The sequence below is a fragment of the Centroberyx gerrardi genome, chromosome 14, assembly GCF_048128805.1.
Source record: "Centroberyx gerrardi isolate f3 chromosome 14, fCenGer3.hap1.cur.20231027, whole genome shotgun sequence".
Lineage (NCBI taxonomy): Eukaryota > Metazoa > Chordata > Actinopteri > Beryciformes > Berycidae > Centroberyx > Centroberyx gerrardi.
The window spans coordinates 22,118,251-22,143,054 of NC_136010.1; the positions used below are offsets into that span (position 1 = coordinate 22,118,251).

Genomic DNA, 24,804 nt, shown 5'->3' on the forward strand with positions numbered 1-24,804 from the left:
AGGGAGATGAAAAATGGACAGAGAGAAAGAGAGAGAGAGAGAGAGAGAGAGAGAGAGGTTGGGGAGGTATGAGGTGGATGGCAACAGACTGATTGAGGGACAATGGGAAGAGGTAAATGTGCACAAGAGTAAGTGGGACAAAGGTGAGGAGGCCTTTGAAAGCGAGGCGAGGTCGATGGGGACTATCTGTGGGACAGAGGTGATGGAAGCCAAATGGTTCAACAGCATATTGGGCGAAATAAACAGATCAATACTGGGAGTTTAACCAGTTTCGCGTGCTGTCCTGCAGTGAGTGACCTAAACGCTGTGACCGCTCTTTAATCTTTCGCCCCATGTACGTCACAGCTTTCTGGACCCGTGCATGGAAGCTGGGCTCAATTTGTACAGACAGAAAAAGTAGAACAGAACACCTAGTTTTGTATTGATAGATGTGTGCTTGTTGTTTCTAGTTTGAATGACGAAATAACGACGAATCTAAACCCGTAAGACTACCGCATTCAGTCAAACTTTCACCTCAGTGTTTTCTGTCACTTGATCTGTATCCGATTGTTCAGCTGTTCGTGTTTTATGCCCTCTTGAGAAAGCACACAATAAAGTGAAGCTGCCAAGTGTCAAAATAAATATTGAGATTTAGAAGGAAATCTGTTTTATTTTTCTTTATGACCTGTGGAAGCTGTGGATGTTACTGCAGCAAAGCAGCAGGGCAATGTGTGTGTGTGTGTGTGTGTGTGTGTGTGTGTGTCAGTTATAAGGAGATCCGGTCTCAGATATGCTGAAGTGTTTGGCTACAGAGTACACCTGGGCGCGGACTGGGCAAACACACACACACACACAGAAAGAGAGAGAGAGACAATGAGAGTGAGAGTCCAAAGACAATAGACAGCAAAGACAGATAAAGACAGAGAGACAGAAAAGAGGCTGAGAGAGGGATCTTATCTTTTTGTTTCACTCACTGAACGCGGCATGCGTGCCGCGACACAGTGGACTCTGCACATCGGCAGTTGTTTATGGTCTCAAAGTTTGTCTGGCCGCCATAAAACACCAACGACGAAAAAGTCTTTCTCAGGGAGCTAAAATGACCGAGGTCCTCTGTTGTGAGGAGAGAAGCTTACGAAAACAGAACCGGATCACCTCCACACACGCAAGCGCTGTTTTCCCTCGCAGCACGCTCTCCTGACACCCAGCATCTCCTCTCTTCCCTGCAGAACCTCTCTCCCTCACGGCCCCTTTTCCCCCCTCGAAACAAAATCTGTTTCTCATCCCCTGTGCTTCCTCTCCTCTCCATCCCCCCCGTCTCTTTGTTTCTCTCTCCCCCCCTTCGTCTTGGTTTTCCCTCTCAGCGGCAGGCGAGTGTGTTTCCCCATCCCCCTTAAAACTTGTTTATTGTCTCAGGAGGGCCTGTGAACGGGCAGAGACGCCGGTTAGGCAAACGGTCTCGGCCTGTCCCGCCTGGTGCAAGGTAAATATTGAGGGAAAACCGGCTGCCTGGTGGGTGTAAGTCCAACAAAACTCACAGGAGATTCTCCGAGCTAAAGCATGGAGATCTGTAACACCTGAGGATCAGTGTGGCACAGTCTAGTTTGATCCTGGGGGTTATTATGTTTGGGATCTAAGGATAATTCAAACTCTTTCAGGGCCACACAAGAGCTTTCCCTCTCTCCTTTCTCTCATCTCTTTCTCTGCCTGTCCCTGTCTCCCTTTCTACCCCCTCCTCATTAGCGGAAACAAAATGAATATTCCAATTAGGGACTGTCACATCGCTGAGCCAAAAGCATCCTCACACGCTCTCAGCTGGAAACACCCGACAGAAGATGGTGGTTACTAATGGTTACAGTAATTACACCGGAGCGCATTATACAGGTTAAGCCAGTCGGGACACTTGGATGACTTCCCACGTACGGAGCTGAGAGTTCAGCTTTTGGAGTATCGGAGGTCTTTTTGGTTGACGGGACGTCTTGATGTGGCAGATCTGATTACATTTAGCAAACTGTTACTGGGTCAAAAGCAGGGGATTTCTTTTTTTAGTAGACGATGAGGACGGAATGTTAATTGAAAGAACTGTGCTTGATTGTGACTGATTGTGTGCCTTGGCAGCGTGCAGCTATGGTAAAATCAGAGAAAGATCTATTTGATGGAACTCATTTGATATCCAAACTCATCCTCGCCTGATATAATTAACTAATCAAAACTTCTTTCTAACATGACTCTTGACCCTTGACCCTTGACTTTTGTGAAAATAACGCGAGCACTGATTAACAACTGTTCTTGTTTCCCTTGGGCTATAATTCTGTAAAATGTACACAAATGTCTTGCGCTCCCTGTGATTACAGTAACAGGTTATGGGAATACGTGGGAAAAGAGGTGTGTGATGTAGGTTTCAAACAGTCAGGGAGGCCTTCAGGTATCCTCCAGACACTATGCAGCCATATGCTTTCATTTCTCATTTCATTATCTACTGTCTCTTTGAATGACACACCCAGACTTGGCCTTGAGCCACTTCTGGTCTTCTCAGTTTGTGCAATGTTGATCCTGTTTGAGCAGATCAGGAGGGAGAGGGGAGGATTTCAACATATTACACAGCATTGGCCCCAGTTAGCTTATCTATCTATCTATCTATCTATCTATCTATCTATCTATCTATCTATCTATCTCTCTAATGCTGCAGGCCTTAAGAAGGGTCTTTATAAAAGTTATTTTTTTTTTATAGAAGTTTAATTATAAAAATGAACTGCTGTTTCCAGATGAAGCCTGGATCATTCTGCTATAGAGGCTCCAGGGAAAGCATGATCTATGGGTCCACCTGCACCACTTAACTCTGTAGCCTATAGGCCTATATTGTGCAACTGCCCCGTCAAATAGGATAGGTTAGGCAATATTGCTCAGTGTAGGCCGACAGCTACTGAAGATAGCCAAGACAGAAGCCTATGCAAACTCATCTGCAAACTCGGGGCTTTTGCGGCCATTGGTGGTCAGCTTGGACCTAAACCTGAACTTGAACGTGAACTTGGACCTGTTCCTCGAAGTAGCCTATCGTTTGTAAATTACCGGTCGTTATTTCTGGCTGAGTGCCATTCGAAGCCGTTGACAGTTAACAACAAATAACAGTTTAGCTAATTTAAATGTTAATGCGCTAACCATAGTATAAGTCACTCATACTGGTACTTACAGTAGCTTAGCAACCACGTTATCCTGTTCAGGAGCCAGATAGGTGGAGGAATAACATTTTATTATTATTGTTATAAGACTATTATTAATGACTAAAAATAAAAGCTTTATTGCTCATTTGTGTGCTTTTACCACCGTTACCACCGTTTTATAAAGGCAATGAGCCACTCGATGCTTTGTGACTCCCCGCTTCCCTAACGATGCCTCTCAGCTGTCCTAAAGGCACTATAATGCACGGCCTTGAATACTTTGTACATGCAGGCTATGATTTATTACAGATTCCTTCACTCACTCTGCGCTGCGAGTGGGAGGGCACTCGTACGCATGCGCACTTTGTGTAGTGTCATCCCAGAAGTTGCCGTCTGGTACCCTGACTGCACACGCTTTACCATTGTCAAGAGCAAGGACACCCGGACAGCGCGCTCACACACAGCAGCCGAGCCTCAACCGGACACAAGCTACCGAATAACTCTGGTGAGTAACGAGTAGCCTGTGTAGCATAGACGAGCCTCACAGCGCGGTGTGTCAAGACAAAGAGCCTAGTGTAAGGAGAGCGAAATGAAATGGTTATTTTCCTTTCACATCTGAACTTGTGCTCTCCAACTGACCAGCTACTATTAAATTAGCTAGCTCCATGCCGTAACTAGCTTTGCTATCTGACTGACTTAGCTAACGTATTAGTGTACGTTACATCAGCTTATCTTCAGCTTCCGCGGTCGGTATTGATCCCTCTCATACGACAATCCTCAACTTATTAACCATCTAATATTAGAGGACAGTTTTGTATGTATTTTCATTCACTGTGGTGTGATGCTGGCACTATTATATCTGCGTATGATTATCATATCACACTCGAAATCAAAGAGGCTGCGCCCTGCTCCTCTGTGTTGTCTTGTTTGAGGATCTGCCGTTCTGGGTCAGTCAATGGGGTGGCACAAGGCCAAAACGCAAGCTTAGTAGCTGGGGCAGAGGAGAGATGGTGATCTTGAACCAGCTGTGATTCCAATTTGTGCAATACTACATTTAGCGAGCTAATGTGTCCTGTACATAGCTCAATGAGTTCCACATGCCGCATGGTCGCCTCATTGACAGACAGTACTGAATGGAAAAATCACACGACAGACACACGCACTGCCTCCCCCGTCCCAGTCCCATTGTCCCAAACCAGGGCTGCTTGTTGTCTATTAATAACAGTGGAGCCAGGGGATATTCTCCATTTCTGTTGGACCAAATGAGTGACTGCTATTCACCAATTTAATGTTCCATTTGGGGTGGCAGGGTGGCCTACTGGTTAGAGAGAGCGTCCTACAGCTAGATGACCGGGGTTCAAGCTCTGTTTTGGCAAACATCTGCCCTGCTGAAGTGTCCTTGAGCAAGTCTCTGAATCCACCAGCTGTCTGTGACCTCTGACCTCTCCGTGAAAATAGAATTTCCCTGTGGGATCAATAAAGTGTCACATTATTCCCTTGTAGCTGGCAGAACAGTTGACTCATTTTGTAATGAGAGTTTTATCCTTTACATTTAAAGCTTGTTTGGGTTAGCACATGTCATATATAGTTTGGGATTTTATAGCAATCCCATGTTTCCCTGTCCCTGCTGTAACACACACATTTACCACACATTTCTGTTTTTCCCAGAAATTAGTCATTAGGGTAATGTTCCCTGTGTATTTAAACATAATTGAAAGGACATGTTCTGGCATTCATGCTTGCCTGACTGAGCAGGCAGGAATTGTTGTATTGTGTTATGTAATCTTTATTGTTATGTGCAATATAGGCTATATTTTTATCACTTCTTCACTGATAATTGAGTGTAGATATGCCATAAAAGGTATTTTCAAATATTACTAGAGCCATGTGTGTCTTTACCAGGCTTGATCGAACAATTTCTCAGTTTTTGTGCCACTCCTGTCTGTGCCATACTTTTGAATTCATGATCAGAGAACAAAGTTCAACATAACATAATCACAGAGACAGTAGTTCAAATTTGGTGCATCAGTGAATGAGAAGAGACATGGGTTGAGGATTTTTGAGAAAACTTTGGAGAGATGCAGCAGAGAGCATAACTGATAGAGGAATGTCGGTTGAGTCAGAGAAAGGGAGAGAGAATTGGTGTAGACACGTCAGTGGTGTGTGTGTGTGTGTGTGTATGTACTGTATGTATGTGTGAAAGGAAGCGTGGTAATGATTTGAACCAGATGTGGGGAGAGCTTCAACTTGGAGTCATTCGTCTCAGTGCCGTTTCACTTCAACGTAATGGCTTTTGGATTCCAAAGTTTACCAGCCACATTTCACTATTTTACCAGCTAAACAGGTTTTGACAATAGAAAACAGCCTTTGCATGATGGTTTGTACCAGTCAGAGTGGCTGCTAGAGTAGACTAACTTACCACAGTCATATTTGTCTGGGGGCTGGTGGTAATTTTATACCCTTTTCAAGCTGAAAACTAAGTTGGAATGCTGTGATGTAGGGTCTAGAGCAGACCAGAGGGCAGCTCTGATGTTGTTAGGGCTGCCAGAATATAGAGTGACCTTTCTCTTCAGTCACATTTCTGTTGATTCCCCAGACAAATTAGATTTTATGCATACAGTACCCTCCCTCAACACTCTTAAGAGCATTTTCAAAGTTTTTTGACCCTCGAGTTCCTCACATGCCGCAAGGAACCTAATAAATTTAGGCTGTACAGTGGAGGGTCTCTGAATGGGTTTCTTCATCTGTGGTAATTTATGAGTGCATGTACATGGCAAGCATAACTGCACATGTTTGAGGGAGTTGGGATATATGTCATTGTATCTGTGTTTGCACATGTTTGCTATGCACTCTTGAGTGTAAGTGTGTGAGAGAGAGATATTGGGGGCTAAGAGAGGGAAATGCTAGTATTAGCTTGTGCCTGTGAGAGTTAAGTGGTCATTAGTGCTAAGCTGGCAAGTATTAGACAGGCTTTTGGCTGTAAAGAACAGCTTTATCATGCTTTATAATAGGACTTAATAGGAAATCTTTGAAGTATTCCACCCAACCGAAGTTGAGAGAGTGACCACAAAGCAAGCGTTATTATTTATTCATCCTTCACACTCTATCTCGTTTCTCATATCTTTCATTTCCTGTTGTCATTGGAGTTTAGCTTTAGAGTAAGTCATTTCACTGAGTCATGATGACGCTGGTAAGTCGTATTCTGGCCCAAGTAAAAACTGTAAATCAAGAAGCTTGGCCCACAGTGAAGTCAGAATTTAACTATAGTGTGATGTCTACTTGGCTCTAGCTGGCTATCCAGGCCTCATGCTCGCTCACTCACTCACTCACCCACTCACTCACTCGGTTCACTCACTAAGTTTTCAGTCAGTCAGTAAGTAAGTCAGTCAGTTATCTCAGAAACATTGTAGACTAAAGTTGTTTTTGTAATATGTTTTTGGAATATTTAAGCTGCTGAAGACTATTATTTGTTTGATGGGGATTTCAGGTAGCTTCTGGCTCTCTATGTGCTTTGGTAAAGGGAATGCTTGTTACTGCAGAGCTGAATGGCCTCATTGATAACTCCTTGAGGAGTTGCCCTGCTTCATTGGCATGTACACACACACACACACACACACACCACACACACACACAGGCTCCAGCACAGAGCAGTTGGACGTCATACACAGGGGAGATAGCCACATAAATCAACTCCCACTGGTGTGGCCTGCTTCCCATTATGACTGGGCCCTGAACTGAAATCTCGGCCTCCTTTCCACTTTAGCAGCTGATCCAAGTGATGTGGGGTCTGCTGGTGTGATGTACCTAAGACCCAAAAGGTTTCAGAGGCTGTGACGTAACAGCTGTGTTGAGTATACAAGCTGCTAAACTTATGGAGCACAAGAATGAAATTCATGAGGAACTAAGCAAAATTTCCTACCTGTATGTTGAATGTCAAGTTGCGCACATGCTCCTTTTTGAATTTCCTAGTTAGCATAAGTTTATTTCGGGGAGCTACTAAAATGACCTTGCACTGTGTAACTGGTAGCCTGCCCTGCCACCCCCCCTCCCCTTCCCCATGAGTAATTTGAGAGGGCTGGCTGGTGTCTCTTCTTGGTCCTTGGATGACCTATCTGTTCCCAAGTTCACTGGCAGAAGCAAGTCTCTGGTCAGTCATCAGTGAGTCACTGACAGGCTGCAACTGGTTCTTCAACACTACAGACTAACAACTAATCACAGTACACATTGTATTGTTTATAAGTGTAAGGTAATTGTATTCCCTTTTGAGGCTTCAGATGAGTTTTCCATGAGTGCCTCTTAGGTAACCGTAGTCCAGGTCAGTTGTTTGTATGTGGTTAGTCAGTTAATTTGGATTAAGTGTAAATTAATCCTATTCATTTGGTTGTATTGAAGTGTAGACCATGTGAGCTCCTGGCCCTGGCTCAGTTTCAACCGACTTCTAACATTTTCTTACTTTCATTTGCATCCCTTCCTTTCTCAGAAATCATCAGAGGAAGAACAGAAGGAATATTGGCCCCTCTTATGTATCTTATGTATCCCCTATTGAATAGAATACTTTAGCAAGCCTACAGCATTTTATTTAGCCTAACTTAAACTGCAAGGATGTGGGAAGGTTTTGGTCATATAACATAAAACAGTAGCTTTAGGTACCAATTTCTTGTGAATAGTATAGGTACCCATTTTGATCCTCTTCGGATCCCAAGCCTCTCTTTGAGAAACATTGAACTTTCTCATAGCTACTTAACAAAAACTCTTAGACGTAGCAGTAATATGTCCAGTCTGTCTTTGGACCAAACCCAGACCGATTGAGTTACGGCGGAGTGTCAGTTGTGGCCTTCCTGATCCCAGAGGAATGCACCTGGCACACATTCAGGTACACCGGCTCACATAAACGTAATAAAGTGCACACACGCATACAGTATACACACACACAGTCCACTACACAAAAAGGTCAAATCAACACCTGTGTGTTTGTGCGTCCATCCCCTTGAATAGCCATGTCTCCAGATCACAGGAGGAGGCACTTTCATTATCAGACGGCAGTAAAGTTGCTGCTGTATTGTAGGTAGACACATGGCCTATAAACCATGATGAACAGAGGGACGTGGGTGTGGCGGTGTGTCTTCCAGCTTCCTGTGTTTGGTTTGGTTTGTGTGTGCTACCATTTTTTGAATTAGGGTGTATAACTGAAATACTTTTGGGGGGGAAAATGCATTTAAATGTGGTCTAGCTTTGCAAATTTGTTTTATTGACGATTTGCTTCAAGAGCAATTAGACATAATTCACATAATCACATAATTTAATCCAAGTTAATGCAATCTGGCCCTTGTCGTGAGTTGTGGTTTATGTCAGACCTGAGGGAAAACTGGCTGCAGTGTTACTCCTGTAGTCATCACATTCCTCCTGAACACAGGAAGGCCAGGCCAGGCTGAGGTCAGGACCGATGCTTAGCATAGTCCTGGTTTGGTTAGCACTGTTGTATAGGTTACCACTTGTTTGTCAGTTGGTGAGCTCTATTACAGCAAGTAGGATAATGGTGTTCAATAGAGTTTCAATCAGCAGCCTTATGAGTATTATTATTATGTTTTCATTTAAGTTATACCATTTTTTGTTCATTTGTAGTTGCAGTGCCACACACCCAAGGTTAGGTTTGAACTAGAGCTCCAGCGTTCCCCCAGAGATAGAGATGGATGTGTGTTTGCACAAGCATGTGAGGGTATGCATAACTGTGTGTTAGTGAGGTCACTGGAAGAGGGGCTGTGTGGCAAACAACTCTGTGAGCAATTTGAGAGGACTAGTCTGTCTTTGCCAGTCTTACTCTCTGGCCCCTGGACAACCTAGCAGCTCTAGTAATTTGCCCTCCTAAATAGTTCATAGTAAACTATATAGTGTTTGAGCCATGATGACATTCAGACAGAGTTGAATTACTCCTCCCCAAAATTTCTAGGGCGGTCATTTGCTTCTCTGGGGGTGGAGGAAAGGTCAACAGAAAATGATGACCCAGAGACTGCTTCACGTACAGTAATTAATATTTCACCCATTGACATCAATGTCCTTTGCTTGAGTGCGTCATTGCTGTGCCTGTTGGATAACACTGGGTTCATTTGAAAACAATGTTGAGTTACTGTTGGAAGTTTTGTAACTCAAATTGTCTTGGCTTAGGCACCAAGGACAGTGATGTTTGCTGCTAAACAAAAACAGACGCACACAGACACAAACACAAACACACACACAGCGTCTCGCCACCATGGAAATCAATGCAAACTATCAAGTTTGCATTGATTTCCATGGTGGCGAGACGCTATGGTTCAAAGATTCTGAGCTTTGATTCACACACGGTCAGATCAGTGTGTGCTTATCACACACCTAGACACACTGAAGACTGATCCATTCCACAATACAAGCTATTTCATGACTGTTGACGGCTCACATTGAGGTGAATACAACACACACACGTACACACAGCTGTGACGTGTGTCAGGCGGTTGTGTGGTTGCTAATGCTTCGGTAACCGACGCCACCAGGAGACACAAGTATAAGAACATGGAGGAAGTGAAACTGCCTGTGCGCTCGTGTACATGCACATTTCTGGGTGTGCTGAGTGTTTGGTTTCTGACGTCACCCGTTTGACTGTTTGTTGGTTCTAAGAGATACAGACGTCCGCATTTGTTGACTGTACTCACAGGTCTCTGACCCATTTTATTGGGTACACAAAATAAATGGCACACATTTCTGTCAAAAGATGGCAGCTATAGCAGCCATCTCTAAAATGAATCCTCTTCAATGAAAGGGAGGATGACTGAAATGCACTAGTTAAAAAACAGAGACAATCTTGTTAAATTACCCCATACAACAACCTACAAAACTTGGGTCCATGGGAAAAGTCTGGAAAACGACTATGCTGGTATGATGACTCAATAAAACACTAATTACAGCACCACAGCATTTCATCACTCCCCTAAAAGGTGGATTTATCCTGGCATCAAAGGGACAGCACACATTGTTCCCGATCACACACATTAGTCAGTTCAGCGGTGGTGAGACAGGCTGTGTCCTGTTAGAAGAGATCTCAGAAATATGACAGATCATTGAAAAAGATATGATGAAACTGTAATGATCCCCGTGGGAAAATGTGGTTGTTGTAGCAGCAAATAGTAATAGGATACAGCAAAGACTAGAACACCAGAACTGAAGTAGTAGTATAAAAATAAATCAATGACGTGTACGCAGGGTGTACAAAATAATTGCAGTAGAACATACTATGGCTTTTTCGCTGTTGGCTAATCCTGTTTTCAGATAATGATAATTACTGGACTGAACATGCTGGAGGGCAGGTTGCTACATCAGAGTGGAAGCAAGGAAGAGAATTTAAACAAGTTCTGCCAGGGGAAAAATAAAATCCAGGTGCAGGGATTCGTTAAGAAAAAGGGGGCATAGAGTAGTCATAGGCTACACTTTAGAAAGGGTTCTGATTAAGGGCCATGCAGTATTAGATTTTTTTTCTGAAGTGATCAGACTTTTAGCTTACCTCAGGGTTCTGCAGTATTACCATTTTAGTAGCATCCTCAAAGTGCCTAGAATAGTGTAAAGGGAGCATGTGTTCAACTTTATTCAGAGTAGGGATGGGCATTTTCAATAATTTTCACGGATCATGCTCCTTTGTGTGTCACCACAGAGTTCAAAAGCAAAAAATAGAGTTTACAGCCTTGCCTTCTTGCCATTTCCACTAAGGATGGATATGAGGCAGAGATGAAGAGAGCCAGCTTTTCTAATATGGGGATTCTTTATTGGTCATTATTCCCAGAAGTCAAGCTGCCCACTGTAGTCCCAGAGATATAGACTTTACTCCACTCAGAGTTTAAGGCCTGCTGTCTGAGTTGAGACCCAATTCTTGTCTTAAAATGGAAAAGGGAATTGTGATCTTGCTTTAATCCTTTAGGACCAGTTCCACAGGAAATGAGAAAACAATTTGAATCTTTCACAGCTAATCTTGCCTCAGTCCGCAATATTTAGTGTGAGTTTCAGATATTGCTCTCCATTTGTGAGAAGAGGGATTGGTGTGTGTGCAGAGGAGTCAATGTGTAATTATAATATCATAAGGACAGATGCTTTTTATGCAGGTAAAAAAGCACAGTGCCGCCCCGAAGAGGCCAGCTTTCCTTCCACGAATTGGAGCACATGCACATTGCACATTGAACGTGTTGTGGTGTATAGTAATGTGTACCCCATCTGCTTAACTCATAGGACAAAACGTGCCACTTTAAATTAGAGCGGCCTCACATGTTGCAGCTCTGCAGAGTGCAGACCAACAGAGACTTCTTTGGGCTCTGTCTCTCCAGCTATCGCTCCCCCTCCTGAGCGTCTGCAGTTTTGAAATTGAGCCAAATGGAAGAGCAGTGATTTATGAAATCGAGCTCTTGCCAGACAGTAAGATATCCATGATTCCACTGGCAATACACTGACTTACACTCTCACACACCTTACTTAGACACTTGACACTTAAACACAAAGGATCTGCCTCGCTGTTGTGACTGTCTTTTCTATCACTTGTGCCTACTCTACTTTTGTGTGAGAGGGGAACAAAAGCAGGGCCATGAGCAGCACTGACGACACTAATGTAGAAGTCTAGTTTAAACTGTAATGTTTGTGTATACACACGCACACATTTGTATATGTGATGTGTGTGTGTTTGTACCTGTAATTGGTTATAAACTCTCAGAGCCAGGAGAGTCAATAGTCATCCAGTTGTAAGTACTTGTAATGCCTGTAACCAGATCAAGACATCAGGACGCCCTGTAACCACAGAGCTGAGTTAACCAGTTACCGTAACGGGCTGACGGTGTAATGATTGGTAGGACATGGTTGTTTACAGCGTGATCTAGGCTAAAAGCCATGTAGGGGACCCAGAGGCCTGGCTGTTCATTAGCCACTACAAGGTTCAACAAGGCTAGCTAGGCCCTTGCTTGATTGTGAGGTGGGCTCCATGTCATTTCAAATAGGCCTGAATGGTGCCAAGTCCAGTGAACTTTTTCAGTTGGCCCCCTTCGGCCCTATTGTGGAGAAGTGGCCGCTTACTTTTCCAGGGCTCAGTGCCATACAGAGCCTAGCTTCTTATTTACTCTCTCTTCACATTACTATCTGCAGCTTCATAGAGTGCTACATAGCATTGGTCATCTTTGTTTTCATACATGGTGTCACTATGCATATTTAACAGTGTTGTATTTGTGACCTGCTAAAGTGCCTCCATGCTTTGTAATCCAGAGACCATCTAAGGTAAATGGCCCAAACAGTAGCAGAGTTGATCTCAGAACAGACCATAAATAGCTCAGTTATGTCTGGCCTATATTGAGTAGTCTTGTCCGCTGGCAATGGAGGACATTTAGATGGAAGACTTCAGCGAAGGAGGCTATAGGATTTTCAACCTTTTTTTTTGGTTGAGATTGGAAATATCCTGTGACCCCTGCACCCCTCCCTGTTTATAACACAGGAATAGCATGCATCACCAGAAAAACCAGCAGCGCACGCCAAAGACCGTTGGTTTGTCTTTGCGCATCCTGACATGAGGTCTAATCTAATCTCCTTTGCATATAGACCCATAAAATGAATAACGCACCTGTTGCCATATTTAGCCTGTCTGCCGCTGGTATGTTGGCATACGTCCCAGAACAGATGCATTTGGAGCACAGATGCTCCTCTCTCTCACCATGCCAACACTTAGCACTTTAATAAAAAAAAACATTAATCACAAACATTCATCTGTCTCTATCTTATTTCCTCCCACCCTGTTTCCTATCATTTGCCTATCTTCCTCAGTCTCCTCTCCTCCCTCCCTCCCAACCATCGTATTTCATTTTGCAGTTGAGTGTAAGTCAGGAAATGAGATGCAATGCCAAGAACTAGGAAATGATGAAAGATATTTTTTTCTCCCTCACCTTCTTTCAGTCAGTGTCTGTTCTCACACACTCTCTGCTCTCCTCCCCCACAGGTCCTGGTGTGAGTTCTGATCCCAGCTCACCCAGTCCGACTGTGTCTCTTAGCCTCCAAAGGACCAGCCAACCCTCAACGGCAGCATTCGACTCCATCCTCTTCCCTCTCGTTCCTCTCGTCTTGAGCAGCCATGCCTCCAGCGTTGGGTGGGCCGGTGGGGTACACCCCTCCCGAGGGTGGCTGGGGCTGGGCCGTGGTTGTGGGGGCCTTCATCTCCATCGGCTTCTCCTATGCCTTCCCCAAGTCCATCACCGTCTTCTTCAAGGAGATCGAGATCATCTTTGACGCCACGCCCAGCCAGGTGTCCTGGATTTCCTCTATCATGCTGGCCGTCATGTACGCTGGAGGTGAGCGGCATAATGTACAACAGAGTGTGTGTGTGTGTGTGTGTGAGTAGGAGAATTGGGGGTCTGTGTCTGCAGCAGGTTTTGGGGGTGTATGCAAGAAAGGGGGTAGGATGTCTGTGTGTGTGTGTGTGTGTGTGTGTTAGGGCTGCATAGTTATTCATGTATGTTTATATATTGTGATTTCAGATTCCACAATTAATAATTATAAGATATTGGCATGTCGGCATTGGCAATATTAAAACAAAATAGTCAAAATGTTGATATGAGATGCCAAAAGTGCAGTCAAATTATTTTGTTCCTCAAATCATCAAGACTAACTATGGTGATCACAATATCTAGCAAAAATAAGCATTATCTTTGAAGCCATAATTGTGCAGCGCTAGTGCGTCTCCATGTCAGGGAAATTGCTTTTCAGATTCCACAATAGCTGAACACCTCAGAGAGAGATGTGGAGGATGGTGCTTAGGGTGGGTCCTGTATTTGTGTCAGTGAATGAAAAGGGATCGCTGGATGAGGGTGTGTTGATGTTTACGGTTGTGTGGCTGGCAGTATCTCGAGGCCGTTTCTTTTTGTTTGCTTGTTTGAGAGATTTAGCCGGGGCCTGGGCACATGAGGTTTGGGTTTCTTACGAGGCTCTATCTCTTTATCTTCCACCCTCCACTGAAGCAAAACAAAAACAAACACAAGCCTCTCCCCCCCCCTTTGCTCCCGCCCTGCTAATGCTACCAATTCTTCTTCCCTCCTCTTCAGCATTTGCACAGCTTTAATAAGACCTACTGCTGAAGGGAGAGCAGGAGACAAGACAGAAATGGAGAAGGCAGGATGAAATGGATACTTAGGAGTACTTGCAAGCAAGATATGAAAAGGGATGCAGATATTTGTGGTGCTGTAATCCCATGAACGCTACTGGAGAACTTGGGAACAGGGGAAAGCGTACATTGAAATAATAAAGATAATTTCTTTTGCACTTTTCTAAAAGTAGAGTTTACAAAGTGCCTTACCAAAAGGCATAAAAACAACACTAGTAAAACATACTGTATAAAAAGGGAGATAAAATTAGGCATCGCCATCAAAACTGAATAACACAATGCGTAGTCCAAAAATCCAGTGAAGACTAGATGCAAGGGGAGGTCGCTCTCACAAATAGAGGAAAAAATAAATAAAAATGAGTTAGCATGCAAAGTGTACTGATGATGGGGCTTTGCACTTCTCCACTGGAGCACGTCATTCTACTGGTCAAATAAAGAATAAAAATGGTAACATAACATCTCAGTTTGAGAAGTTCTTTCCTTCCACTTGTGAGTACAACTTCCCCTTGTATCAATAAAAAACATTATATTAAAAAGTCTATGAAAGTGCCTTTTAAGTAGTGATTTAAAAGATGAAACTGAATTAGCTAGCATACATTCCTTACGCATGGCGTTCCACAGTTTGGCGGCCCTTATAGCAGAAGCACATTGACCTAAAGTGCTGAGCCTAGAAAAGCCCTGACGATGATCTCAGAGGGAACTTGTAAGAAGTCTGCAATGTAGCTAGAGGCCAGAACTAGCCATGCTTTGAACGTGATCTGTAAAAACAGCCAATTCTTCCACTTAGTCAAACGTTTATTTGCACTGGCACAACAGCAGCCTCCCCAGTTGCATTTTTATAAGGCAGGATTTAGGAAACAGCGACATTGACCCAGTTTCAGGCTAGGTTGCTCCCGTCTAACACGCAGCAAGTTCCTCATTCCCTTTCATGATTTGGAGAGCGGCGGACAAAAGAGAGGGCAAGAGAGGAGAGGGTGAGAAAGACGGGGTGTAGATGAGAAAAGCTGATAATTCGGTTCACTTACACCAGCTCTCCCACATTATCTCAGCTGAACAGTCTCACTCTTGTTTCCCCATCCGACACAGAGAGAGAGAGAGGGAGAGAAATTATTCTCTCCGCTCACTCTTTCACCCGTAAATATGCGAGAGTGAGCAAACCCCAACCATAATTTGATATAAGGCGGTTGATTTCAGCCCTCTCTCTTTATTCTCTCCTCCTCCTTCTGGCTTTGGCTGTCATCTCCTCCCTTTCTCCAGATGTGCAGTGTAAAGTAGAGTTCCTGTCTGGTTAGGTCTCCCCAAAGTGTTTAACCAACATAGCCTATTCGCCAGGTGTTACCATCTTATCTCCTCTTCTTTTCCCTCTTCTTTGTCTCTTCAGTTCAAAGATCCACATTGCTGTATCTAAAGATAGTATCTATTTGTCATGAGACTTCACTTGCTCATTCAACCTTTTCAGAGCTGTGTGCCAGGTTTTATTGCCTGAAGGCAGACTTATTCAATTGGTCAGGGCAGTTTGGAGGGGGAACTGAAGGAGGAGTCACTGATCTAACAGGAGGCAGATGTTGAGGTCTTTTTTTCCAGATTTGTGAATGCTCTTCGTGTCGAGTAGGTATGAACTGTCACTGCACACTGTAGCCATGACCTCAGTGAGACTTCCCTATCTTCTATGTCAGGCTGTCTGGATTGGCACAAGACTCTTCTGAGAGTCGCCAGTTGATGATGTCATCATGCTTGTGGTTTGAGTGAGGTTGCATGACTGGACTGCCAACACTGGGCTTAAACGGCCACAACCATATACTCATTGGTTAGACATGAGGCACTGCGCTCATGCAGGCACACACACACACACACACACACACACACATAAATACACACAAATACACAAACAAACCCGTCACACATGCTCATTCATCAAGCTCAGATGACGTCAGTAGCAGCTGACTACAATGTGAACCTGCTAGCAATGGGCAGGATGCTCTGCACAGAGTGATTTAGTGACAGAGAGATGCAAAATAAAAGAAAAATAATGTAAAAATTGAGAAGGAAAGTGATTAATCCAAGAAACTGTCTGATTCACATCAACAACTAAAATGAGCTGGGTGGGGGGTCGGTATAAAGGAAAAGGGAAACTGTAAAAATTAAGTAAGCAGTGGCTGCTTGCTTGTCCTGACCCCCAACATGACTTGCAGTGGGTCCTCAAATATTCATTCATTCATTCATTCATTCATTCATTCATTTTCTCTATCTGTTTCCTTTTAAGGATCAGTGGGCCTGGAGCCTATCCCATTGCAGGACTAACACAAGTCCTCAAGTAATTCTGAAGAAATTAATATCAAAAGCTAATGGCTGTCTTGCCAAAATCATTACAAGTCCATACAATAAGAGGTAGACTGAATAAAATGCTAAATTTGTATCATAAGACACAAGATATGGTTCCTGCCTAGAGAAATGGTTGAAAGTGAGTGTAAATGGATAGCTTGACATTTTTAGTTTCAGCAAGAAGGAAAAAGCTGCTTTGTTTGTCCTTCAGACACCCTACAGACAGCTTGTTAGCATTCCTCTTTGAAATCAATGGGTGCTGCTAGCTGTGAGGCATGTCAGTGCTGACAATGCTAACAAGCTGTTTTTGAATAACTTAACAGTGTTTTTACACATGGTCCATTAAGCCATCCAAATGAATTCAGAGTGATGACTGTTTAGTCAGGGGTTTTGCACAGATGTAAACACTTGAAAAGAACTCGGACCTCTCTGAAACAAACTAATAGACTGGTCCGAGAGCCATGTACGTGCCAAGTGTAAAGTGAAAAAAATGTCAAACTAAAAGGGTGAGCTGATGTGATTGCTAGATATCCCATCTGCCCTTTGAGCTTTGGTCTGTCCTCCCACAGTACAGTACAGACCGGTACAGTTAATTGACTGTGGGCAGTTATGTCCATGGTTATGGTTGTGTATGTGATCTTGTAATGAAGTGAGACATTGAACTAACTCCTCTGCCAACTGGTCTATGGTCTGCTGCATTTGGCCACTTGGCAGAGTCCCACTGGTCAGGGCCTCTCCGAGAGGGACTGCTGATCTAGGACGACTGACTGCTGTCCCCCATTTATAAATTATAAAGGCACTATCACTCAGTCACTTGATAAAACCCCAGATTCTCCCGCTGAAGGTCCCCAGTGATTTTTCAGATCTTCTGTCATTATTATAAGGCAGTAATGCACAGTGCAACATGACTTGGGTGGTGGGAGGGACTTTGGCTACTGGCCTGGAGAAAGACAGATTAAGCATGTCTGCATTTGTGCATGCGCACTGCACACACAAGCCTGTGTTGTTACAGCCTAGAGTATACTGACATGATCAGGCATGAAGCGACCAGGTGAATGAGTTGTTCAGCTGCTCACTGATTCAGCAAATGAATGAAAAGCCACCATTCTTGATTGTCAACGTTGGGCTCTCACACTGTACATCCAATCTAACAATACAGTTAGGGATCTTAACATCCCTACTGAAGTAAAGAGAGCAGAGTGACAGACCAGTACTGGAGAGGAAGAGGGTGGATAGAAGGAGAGAGAGACAAAATACAGACTGAGAGAGACAAAATACAGAGCATAGTGAACATAAGCTGGTTGGTGGCCACTTTTAATCAAAGTGTCTTACAGTACCATGTGTGCATACACAGTTGAAGGGACTTGAATAAAGACTTAGTCCAGATGGAGAGATATTGGTCTGTGAGTAATTCGACTGGTGGAGAAATATTCTACAATTTAACTGCCAGGACCAATCCAGTCGGTTGTTTGAGAGAGAGATAGCACCTGACATATCATCCCTCTTTTATTTTTTTCCTGGTGGGACTGACTCATCACCAGCTCTTATCAGTCTTCTCAGTCTTTTCATCCTCCACTTCAAAAGCCAGAACATGTTTGAATAGGAAAATTAGCTGTGTAATGGCTGGTAGAATACAAGAGAAAGGGGTTTGGGGTTCTAGGGATTCTCATGTATAATCAAATCTAGAACATTTAGATCCAGCACTATAAGCAGCAACAGTGTATGCGTCACCGAGCTAAAATAAGATCAAAAATCGGAGAAGCTTGTCGCCGCTGGAATCGTTCTCAACGCTTGTTCGTCAGTTGTGTCATGCTGGTGCTGGTGTCAATATTTGGTAGGGCTGAGGGCAGGTTTCTCTTCACCCCTCCCTGCTGTTCTCTCTTCCACAGAGAGAGCGAAAGATGGAGGGAGGGGGAGAATGAATCGTTTATATAATATCTCTGAGAACACTAGTCACTGCCCCCTTTGTCTTTTGCCAGACCGCAACAAAGACTGTCACAGCTGATTTATGTCTGCATGCGTGCGTGTACATGGCTGTGTGTGCGTGAGGGTGTGTGTTGAGTGGACGCAGACTCATTCCTGCCCTTGTTTAAGTTCACTTTTGTTTACTTCGCTTGGCACCCACCCGCTAACAAGGAATGCCATAGCCTCGAGGTGGTGTGTGTCTGCGTGTTGTGTATCTCTAGTGTTTGTACCACGATGCATGTGACAGCAGAGCCACATGGTTCCTCTTTATTCAGCGTGTGCCACTTTTAAACTCACTTGGAAGCCCACCACCCCCTAACATGGCAACCCACCAAGACAGGCTTTGTGTCACACAGACCCTGAATGACAGACAGAACACATAAGCTAGGTGTCTGAGAGGTATTTAGTGAGTGTGTGTGTGTGTGTGTGTGTGTGTGTGTGTGCGTGCTCGCGCATACAAGCGCACCCCCTGCCAGTGGTTAATTGCCAGATTTCAAGGGCAGACCACCAAGGTCTATGTGAAGGAGTTTAGGGCCAAGTCAGGCTGTGAGGAAATGGATCCGAGTTGGCAGAACCCCGAAGAATGGCAATGAGACATGGTCGACTTGAATGGGGCTGATACGCGCATCTGCCTTCATAGATCATCCATATACTACGGTTCTGTAGTTCCTGTAGTTCTCTCTTCTTCACTATCTCTTGGGTTTCCCACCCTCTCCTGCGCGTAATCCACTTTATATAACAGCTGGACACACACACACACACACACACACACACATAGACAGACATAATCTTCAGCAGTTAGGGCTGAGGAGAGTGACAGCTTTTTTTCTTCTGCTGTCGTTTCTCGCACTCTTTCTCCCTCTTTCTGTGTCACTCACTCGCTGTGCTTGCATGCAGAATAGTTGTACATGGAGTTATAGATGCTCCAGGCCTATACTTTGTTTAGATGCATTCAGCAGAGCCAATGTCAGTCTGGATCCATGTGAAGGCCCATTCATAGGAGACTTGGCAGGCAGGCGGGCGGGCTAAGACACGTGGAGTGCCTTGACACACTCTTCTCTTCTCTTCTCTTCTCTTCTCTTCTCTTCTCCGTTTCCTCTGGAGCAGCTTTCTGTTTTTCCCTCCCTTTTTCCTCCCTCCTTGCTCTTTGTCTCTCATGTGCATCTGTTACCAATGAAAATTCGCTGTGCTCCGTACCAGGTCACACATCGCACTGCCTGGCCTCCCTCCTCTCCTTCCTTCCTCCCTCCTAACATCCATGCAACCAGTACTGTTACACAATCGTTTACTGTGCCTGTATTTATCTTTGGTGCCATAGCACCACCTGCTGGTGAACAGTTGGAATGGTCAGATGTAATAAATCATTTTAATTGCATTATTTACATAATGGTCTTGCTCAGTATAGATGTTAAACCTGCTATATTTGGTCAATAATGCATCCAGGTTCTACGTCACCCACCATCACTCCTTGTTGAGTCCCAATAATCTGCATTATAAGGGTCAACACTGCCCTGATCTTATTCATTACATCCATGCTCTTTATGATATTCATTGCCTCTGTTTGTCCCTCCCTTCCTTCCCTCCAGGTCCAATCAGCAGTATCCTTGTGAATAAGTTTGGCAGTCGACCAATCATCATGGTGGGAGGTTGTCTGGCTGGGTCGGGGCTGGTCGCTGCCTCCTTCTGCAACACTGTGCAACAGCTCTACTTCTTCATAGGAGTGGTAGGAGGTCAGTAGCTTAAATGTACCACAGATAAGCTGTAAAAATGTACCATTTATAGTTGTGCCTAGCATTTAACTTCCCGTGCAATTGATTGGTTTGCAAACTCAGCACTTTGAAGACTTATTAAAGCTGACATGGTTGGACATGGTTGCAGTTTAAAAAGGTTTTTTGTTTGTCCTCATTTCATTCCCCTATCCCTACACCTCTCCTCATGCATCCCTCCTTCTCTCTGTTCCATCCCGCCAACTCTCTCTTTCTCCAGGTTTGGGACTGGCGTTCAACTTGAATCCAGCTCTCACCATGATCGGTAAATACTTTTACAAGCGCCGGCCCATCGCTAACGGCATCGCTATGGCGGGCAGCCCCGTCTTCCTGTCCACCCTGGCCCCTCTCAACTCCTGGCTGTTCGACCAGTTTGGGTGGAGAGGCAGCTTCCTCATACTGGGAGGGCTTCTGCTCAACTGCTGCGTGGCCGGCTCCCTCATGCGGCCCCTTGGACCCACGCCCCAGCCGGCCAAGCCCGACTCGGAGCTGGGCGACGGGAAGGCGGCGGACGGCGTGGTGCAGCCGCAGCCCAAGAAGACGGTGCTGCAGACCATCAACTCTTTCCTCGACCTGACGCTGTTCAAACACCGCGGCTTCCTGCTCTACCTGATGGGCAACGTCGTCATGTTCTTCGGCCTCTTCGCGCCCCTCGTCTTCCTCTCCAACTACGCCAAAAGCAAGGACATCAGCAAGGAGAAGGCGGCCTTCCTGCTGTCGGTGCTGGCCTTCGTCGACATGTTCGCCCGGCCCTCCATGGGCCTGCTGGCCAACACCAAGTGGGTCCGGCCCAGGGTGCAGTACTTCTTCGCTGCTGCCGTCCTTTACAACGGAGTGTGCCACGTGCTGGCGCCGCTGTCAGTGGACTACACTGGGTTTGTGATCTACGCCATCTTCTTTGGATTCGCCTTTGGCTGGCTGAGCGCAGTGCTGTTTGAGACGCTGATGGACCTGGTGGGGGCACAGAGGTTCTCCTCAGCCGTCGGCCTGGTCACTATTGTGGAGTGTGGGCCTGTGCTTCTGGGCCCGCCGCTAACAGGTAGGAGCTCCAGTATGGGTCTTGAAAGGACAATTCAGTCAATCAGTTGTTTTCAACATGGGCCTTATTTTCCTAGTTTTTGCCATCGTGAGTGATTGTGTTGAAATTGTAGTCACTTACTTCATATTTATCGGAAATAGGATATGATATGAACGCAGCATCAGACTACTTGAACGGTCTTGTTGCCAGTTAGCTCACGCTAGTTAAAATAACATATCTAATAATGTAATATATTCAAGTTTCAGGTAATGGATAATGGGAATATTGGATGTAGGCAGGTCCTAGTGTAGTCAGTGTGAGTGTCATTGTGTTGAAAAGACACATTTTATTCGCGTTTTGGGTTGGACTGTTGGAGTTTGTATTGGCCCTGTGGGTGTGTATTGGAGAGTGCGCTCCCTGCAGCTGAGAGGTACGTAAAGATCTAGTGAAGGAAGTGATGACATTTTCAACACAATCAATCGTCATGATGGCATAAGCTAGGAAAATAAGGCCCAGGTTGAAAATAACCGGAATTATCGTTTAAGCTATCTGGAAAATGAAAAGGAAGATTTGTGTTTTGAGGCAGGGTGGAGGGTTGAATTTGCATTGGGTGAAATGGGGTGGAAAAACACTTTGACTCTCTCTTTCCCCCATTCAACACTCACACTAAAAAGCCACTTTCTCTCCATATATCCATGTTTTCATTTATCAGTGTAGCTAACTTTTTATAGACCGTGTACACAGATATGGTAATCAGATGTTGGTCCAGACAAACCTTTGAAGCCTCTCTCTCTTGTCTCTTGTCCACCTTCAGGTAGTTTCTACAACTATTACCACCACTACGACTACACCTACATCTCCTCCGGCATCATCCTCATCATCGCGAGCATCTTCCTCTTCACGGGAATGGGCATCAACTACCACCTGCTGGCGCGGGAGAGGAAAGAGGAGGAGAGGAGAGAGAGGGAGGAGCCCAAGGAGGAGCGCGCCGCCATGCTGGCGCCTCCCTCGCCCTCCAAAGCAGCGGAGGAGGTGGAGGAGAACAACGTGCCGGCGGCTGTCACGTTAGACGACGTCGCAAAGATGGACGAGGACACTGTGTAGAGAATGAAGACGGACCCTCAAGGAAGACACACACCGCATCCACACACTTCACAGAAACACACACACATCTCGCGAAAGTCTCACAGTTGCACAGCAAAACCACACAGCGACTAAAGAGAGATAAAACCCTGAAACCGTACAAACAAACTCATTTCCTTCATCAGTGAAAGGTGGGACCCGCTCCTGTGACATTACTCTAGCTAACAGCTGACTGTAACGCTCATCAAGCCGTGTTTCACTGTATAGAGACTTCTGGTAATGGTATTGGATGTGCCTTTGGTAAACTGAAGTCCTCCAGAAGCACACACATACACATATATAAGCACCAGATAGACGCACAACAGACAGGCTGACTGTAAGATAATGTCGTAAATCAACGAGGACTTTACTCTCAGGGTCTTGAGCTGCGATAATGGTTCAGAACCTTGCCCAGTGTCCACACACACACACACACACACACACACACACATATTCAACTCTGCCTCAATGCTGCATCTGTCAAAGCGAGGCTCAGAGGGACACACAATACATTTCGTTACAGTACTTAGAATTACTGTACACTTTCCCACACATATCACATGCACACACTTCCATTGCTTCACTCCTCAAGGGCTGGACATAAATTAATACAAAAGGACACATTTTTATTAGATATGTCTGTCTGTGCCATGTTCACATTGTAGCTCCGGTGTCGGCTTGGGGTGTGGAGTGAAGGACGTTTCCAGGTTCTCCAGGTTTTCAAAAGATTGTGAGAAAATTTGGGGAAACAAATCTGGAAGTTGAATGAAATGAAAAGTACTGTTTATACCAGTAGCAGTAATATTGTTAACCTGTAGTCAAAGAGGTAAAATAATGAACAAATAATTAATCAGCGAGGTTTAAAAATAGAGGTGTGGAAAAGTATGGAATTTAAAAATGGAAAATCATGTAGGAACCAAGAAGCTTTTAAGAGGGCTTGGTGGTCTGATGCTGTAAGACTACAAGGTTACAAATCTAGTTATCTGCAGTGTAGAGGGCTCTAGAGTTTTTAACTGTGTATTTGTACATAAACTGTGTGTACACTGTGTGTGTAATTGTGTATTATACACAACGGAACCAGAACAGCCCATCATACACTGACGTATTGATTAAGATTAGGACACACCTTAACAGTAACGTTCACACAATGAAGCTCCTCCGCCTCACAGATCAACTGCTGCGCGACCCGCAACGTGACCACTGACAGTATTAAATTACACCACATGCTGCTTTGTGGGAAATAATAGGCTGTGATTTTGCTAGATAGACTAAAGGATGGGAGTAACGGGGTGTGTGTGCGTGTGTGCTATGACCTGCCCTGCTGCGGTGCCAAAATAGGAAAAATATCTCACTCTGAATAATCACACACAATCCTGATTTTAACCCCGTTGATCTTGAGAGTCGCAGCACTCTAGTGTTTTGTTTTTTATATGAATAATACACAATAGTTTTACAATTGTATCAACAAAACTTTTTGTGGTTTTTAAAAAAAAATCTATTTTAGCTCACGGTAAAATGACAATCTGACTACAAGTAATCTTTTTAATGGTTTTTGATGTATTTGGGTGAGTGCATTATGTGTGTGAGAGAAAGTGTGTGTATTTGTACGAACAGTCTAAACTGTAGCCAAGTTTCATTTCATTTGTGTGTCCACACGTCTTTCAGTTTGTCTGAAAACTGTACAGAATGTGTCATATCAGATCCACAATGTCTTCAGTTAGACATAGGCTGCAGATATTCAGTAATGATGAAAAATGCATTGACAAAGTTTTTAGTTTACGGCCAACATCAACTGCTGAGGCACTTGTGAGACTTGTTCCTGTCTTGTTCTACCAGCATCCAGCAGCAGAGGGCAGCATCCTCTGCAGATTGGTTTAGGCTTTTTGAACTTGGATGTTTCATCCCCTGTATATTGCTTGGTGAACATTTTTGAGTTTTGAATTATGAGGCCAATTTTGCTTTAAGTAAAAATTGATGGTGACAACATATCACATAAAAAGTTTGACAGCTTTGAAGGAGAAGCTGTCTTCAGCTTTGAGATTTGAGATTCAGGTTCAGATGATCATTTCTTTCAAATGACAACTATTTTGCGTCCTATTAGTCACTTCAATAGACCGCCTGAGCCTTTGCACCACTCACTTTTTAAACTCTCGAAAAATACCCTTTTCAAATGTAAAATACAACAGCGCTAAATGTTATTTTTTCTGTTATGGAACACTACTATGCTATTTTATTTTTTTGTTTTCATCACAGGCTTTTTTTTTGCAGTTTCACAGAGAAACATGCCACATAGTCATTGCTCATTTCGGTTAAGGGTTTTTTCCCTTACCATAT

At 44.3% G+C, this 24,804-nt stretch overlaps 1 protein-coding gene across 1 annotated transcript; it reads left to right on the forward strand.

The window, feature by feature from the left end:
* Positions 1 to 3,546: 3,546 nt before the first annotated feature.
* Positions 3,547 to 24,800, forward strand: LOC139924450 (monocarboxylate transporter 1-like). Its single transcript, XM_071915462.2, has 5 exons — positions 3,547 to 3,639; positions 13,120 to 13,468; positions 20,151 to 20,294; positions 20,551 to 21,369; positions 22,163 to 24,800. Exons 2-5 carry the CDS (start codon positions 13,252 to 13,254, stop codon positions 22,450 to 22,452), a joined length of 1,470 nt encoding a protein of 489 aa, XP_071771563.1. The 5' UTR covers positions 3,547 to 3,639; positions 13,120 to 13,251; the 3' UTR covers positions 22,453 to 24,800.
* Positions 24,801 to 24,804: the final 4 nt, after the last annotated feature.

What these genes read in the sequence shown, in the direction of transcription:
- LOC139924450 (XM_071915462.2), top strand. Translation starts at nt 13,252, where the DNA reads ATGCCTCCAGCGTTGGGTGGGCCGGTGGGGTACACCCCTCCCGAGGGT. An exon ending in CTTCATAGGAGTGGTAGGAG is followed by an intron (nt 20,295 to 20,550) that starts GTCAGTAGCTTA and finishes CTCTTTCTCCAG; the next exon opens with GTTTGGGACTGGCGTTCAAC. An exon ending in TCTGGGCCCGCCGCTAACAG is followed by an intron (nt 21,370 to 22,162) that starts GTAGGAGCTCCA and finishes GTCCACCTTCAG; the next exon opens with GTAGTTTCTACAACTATTAC.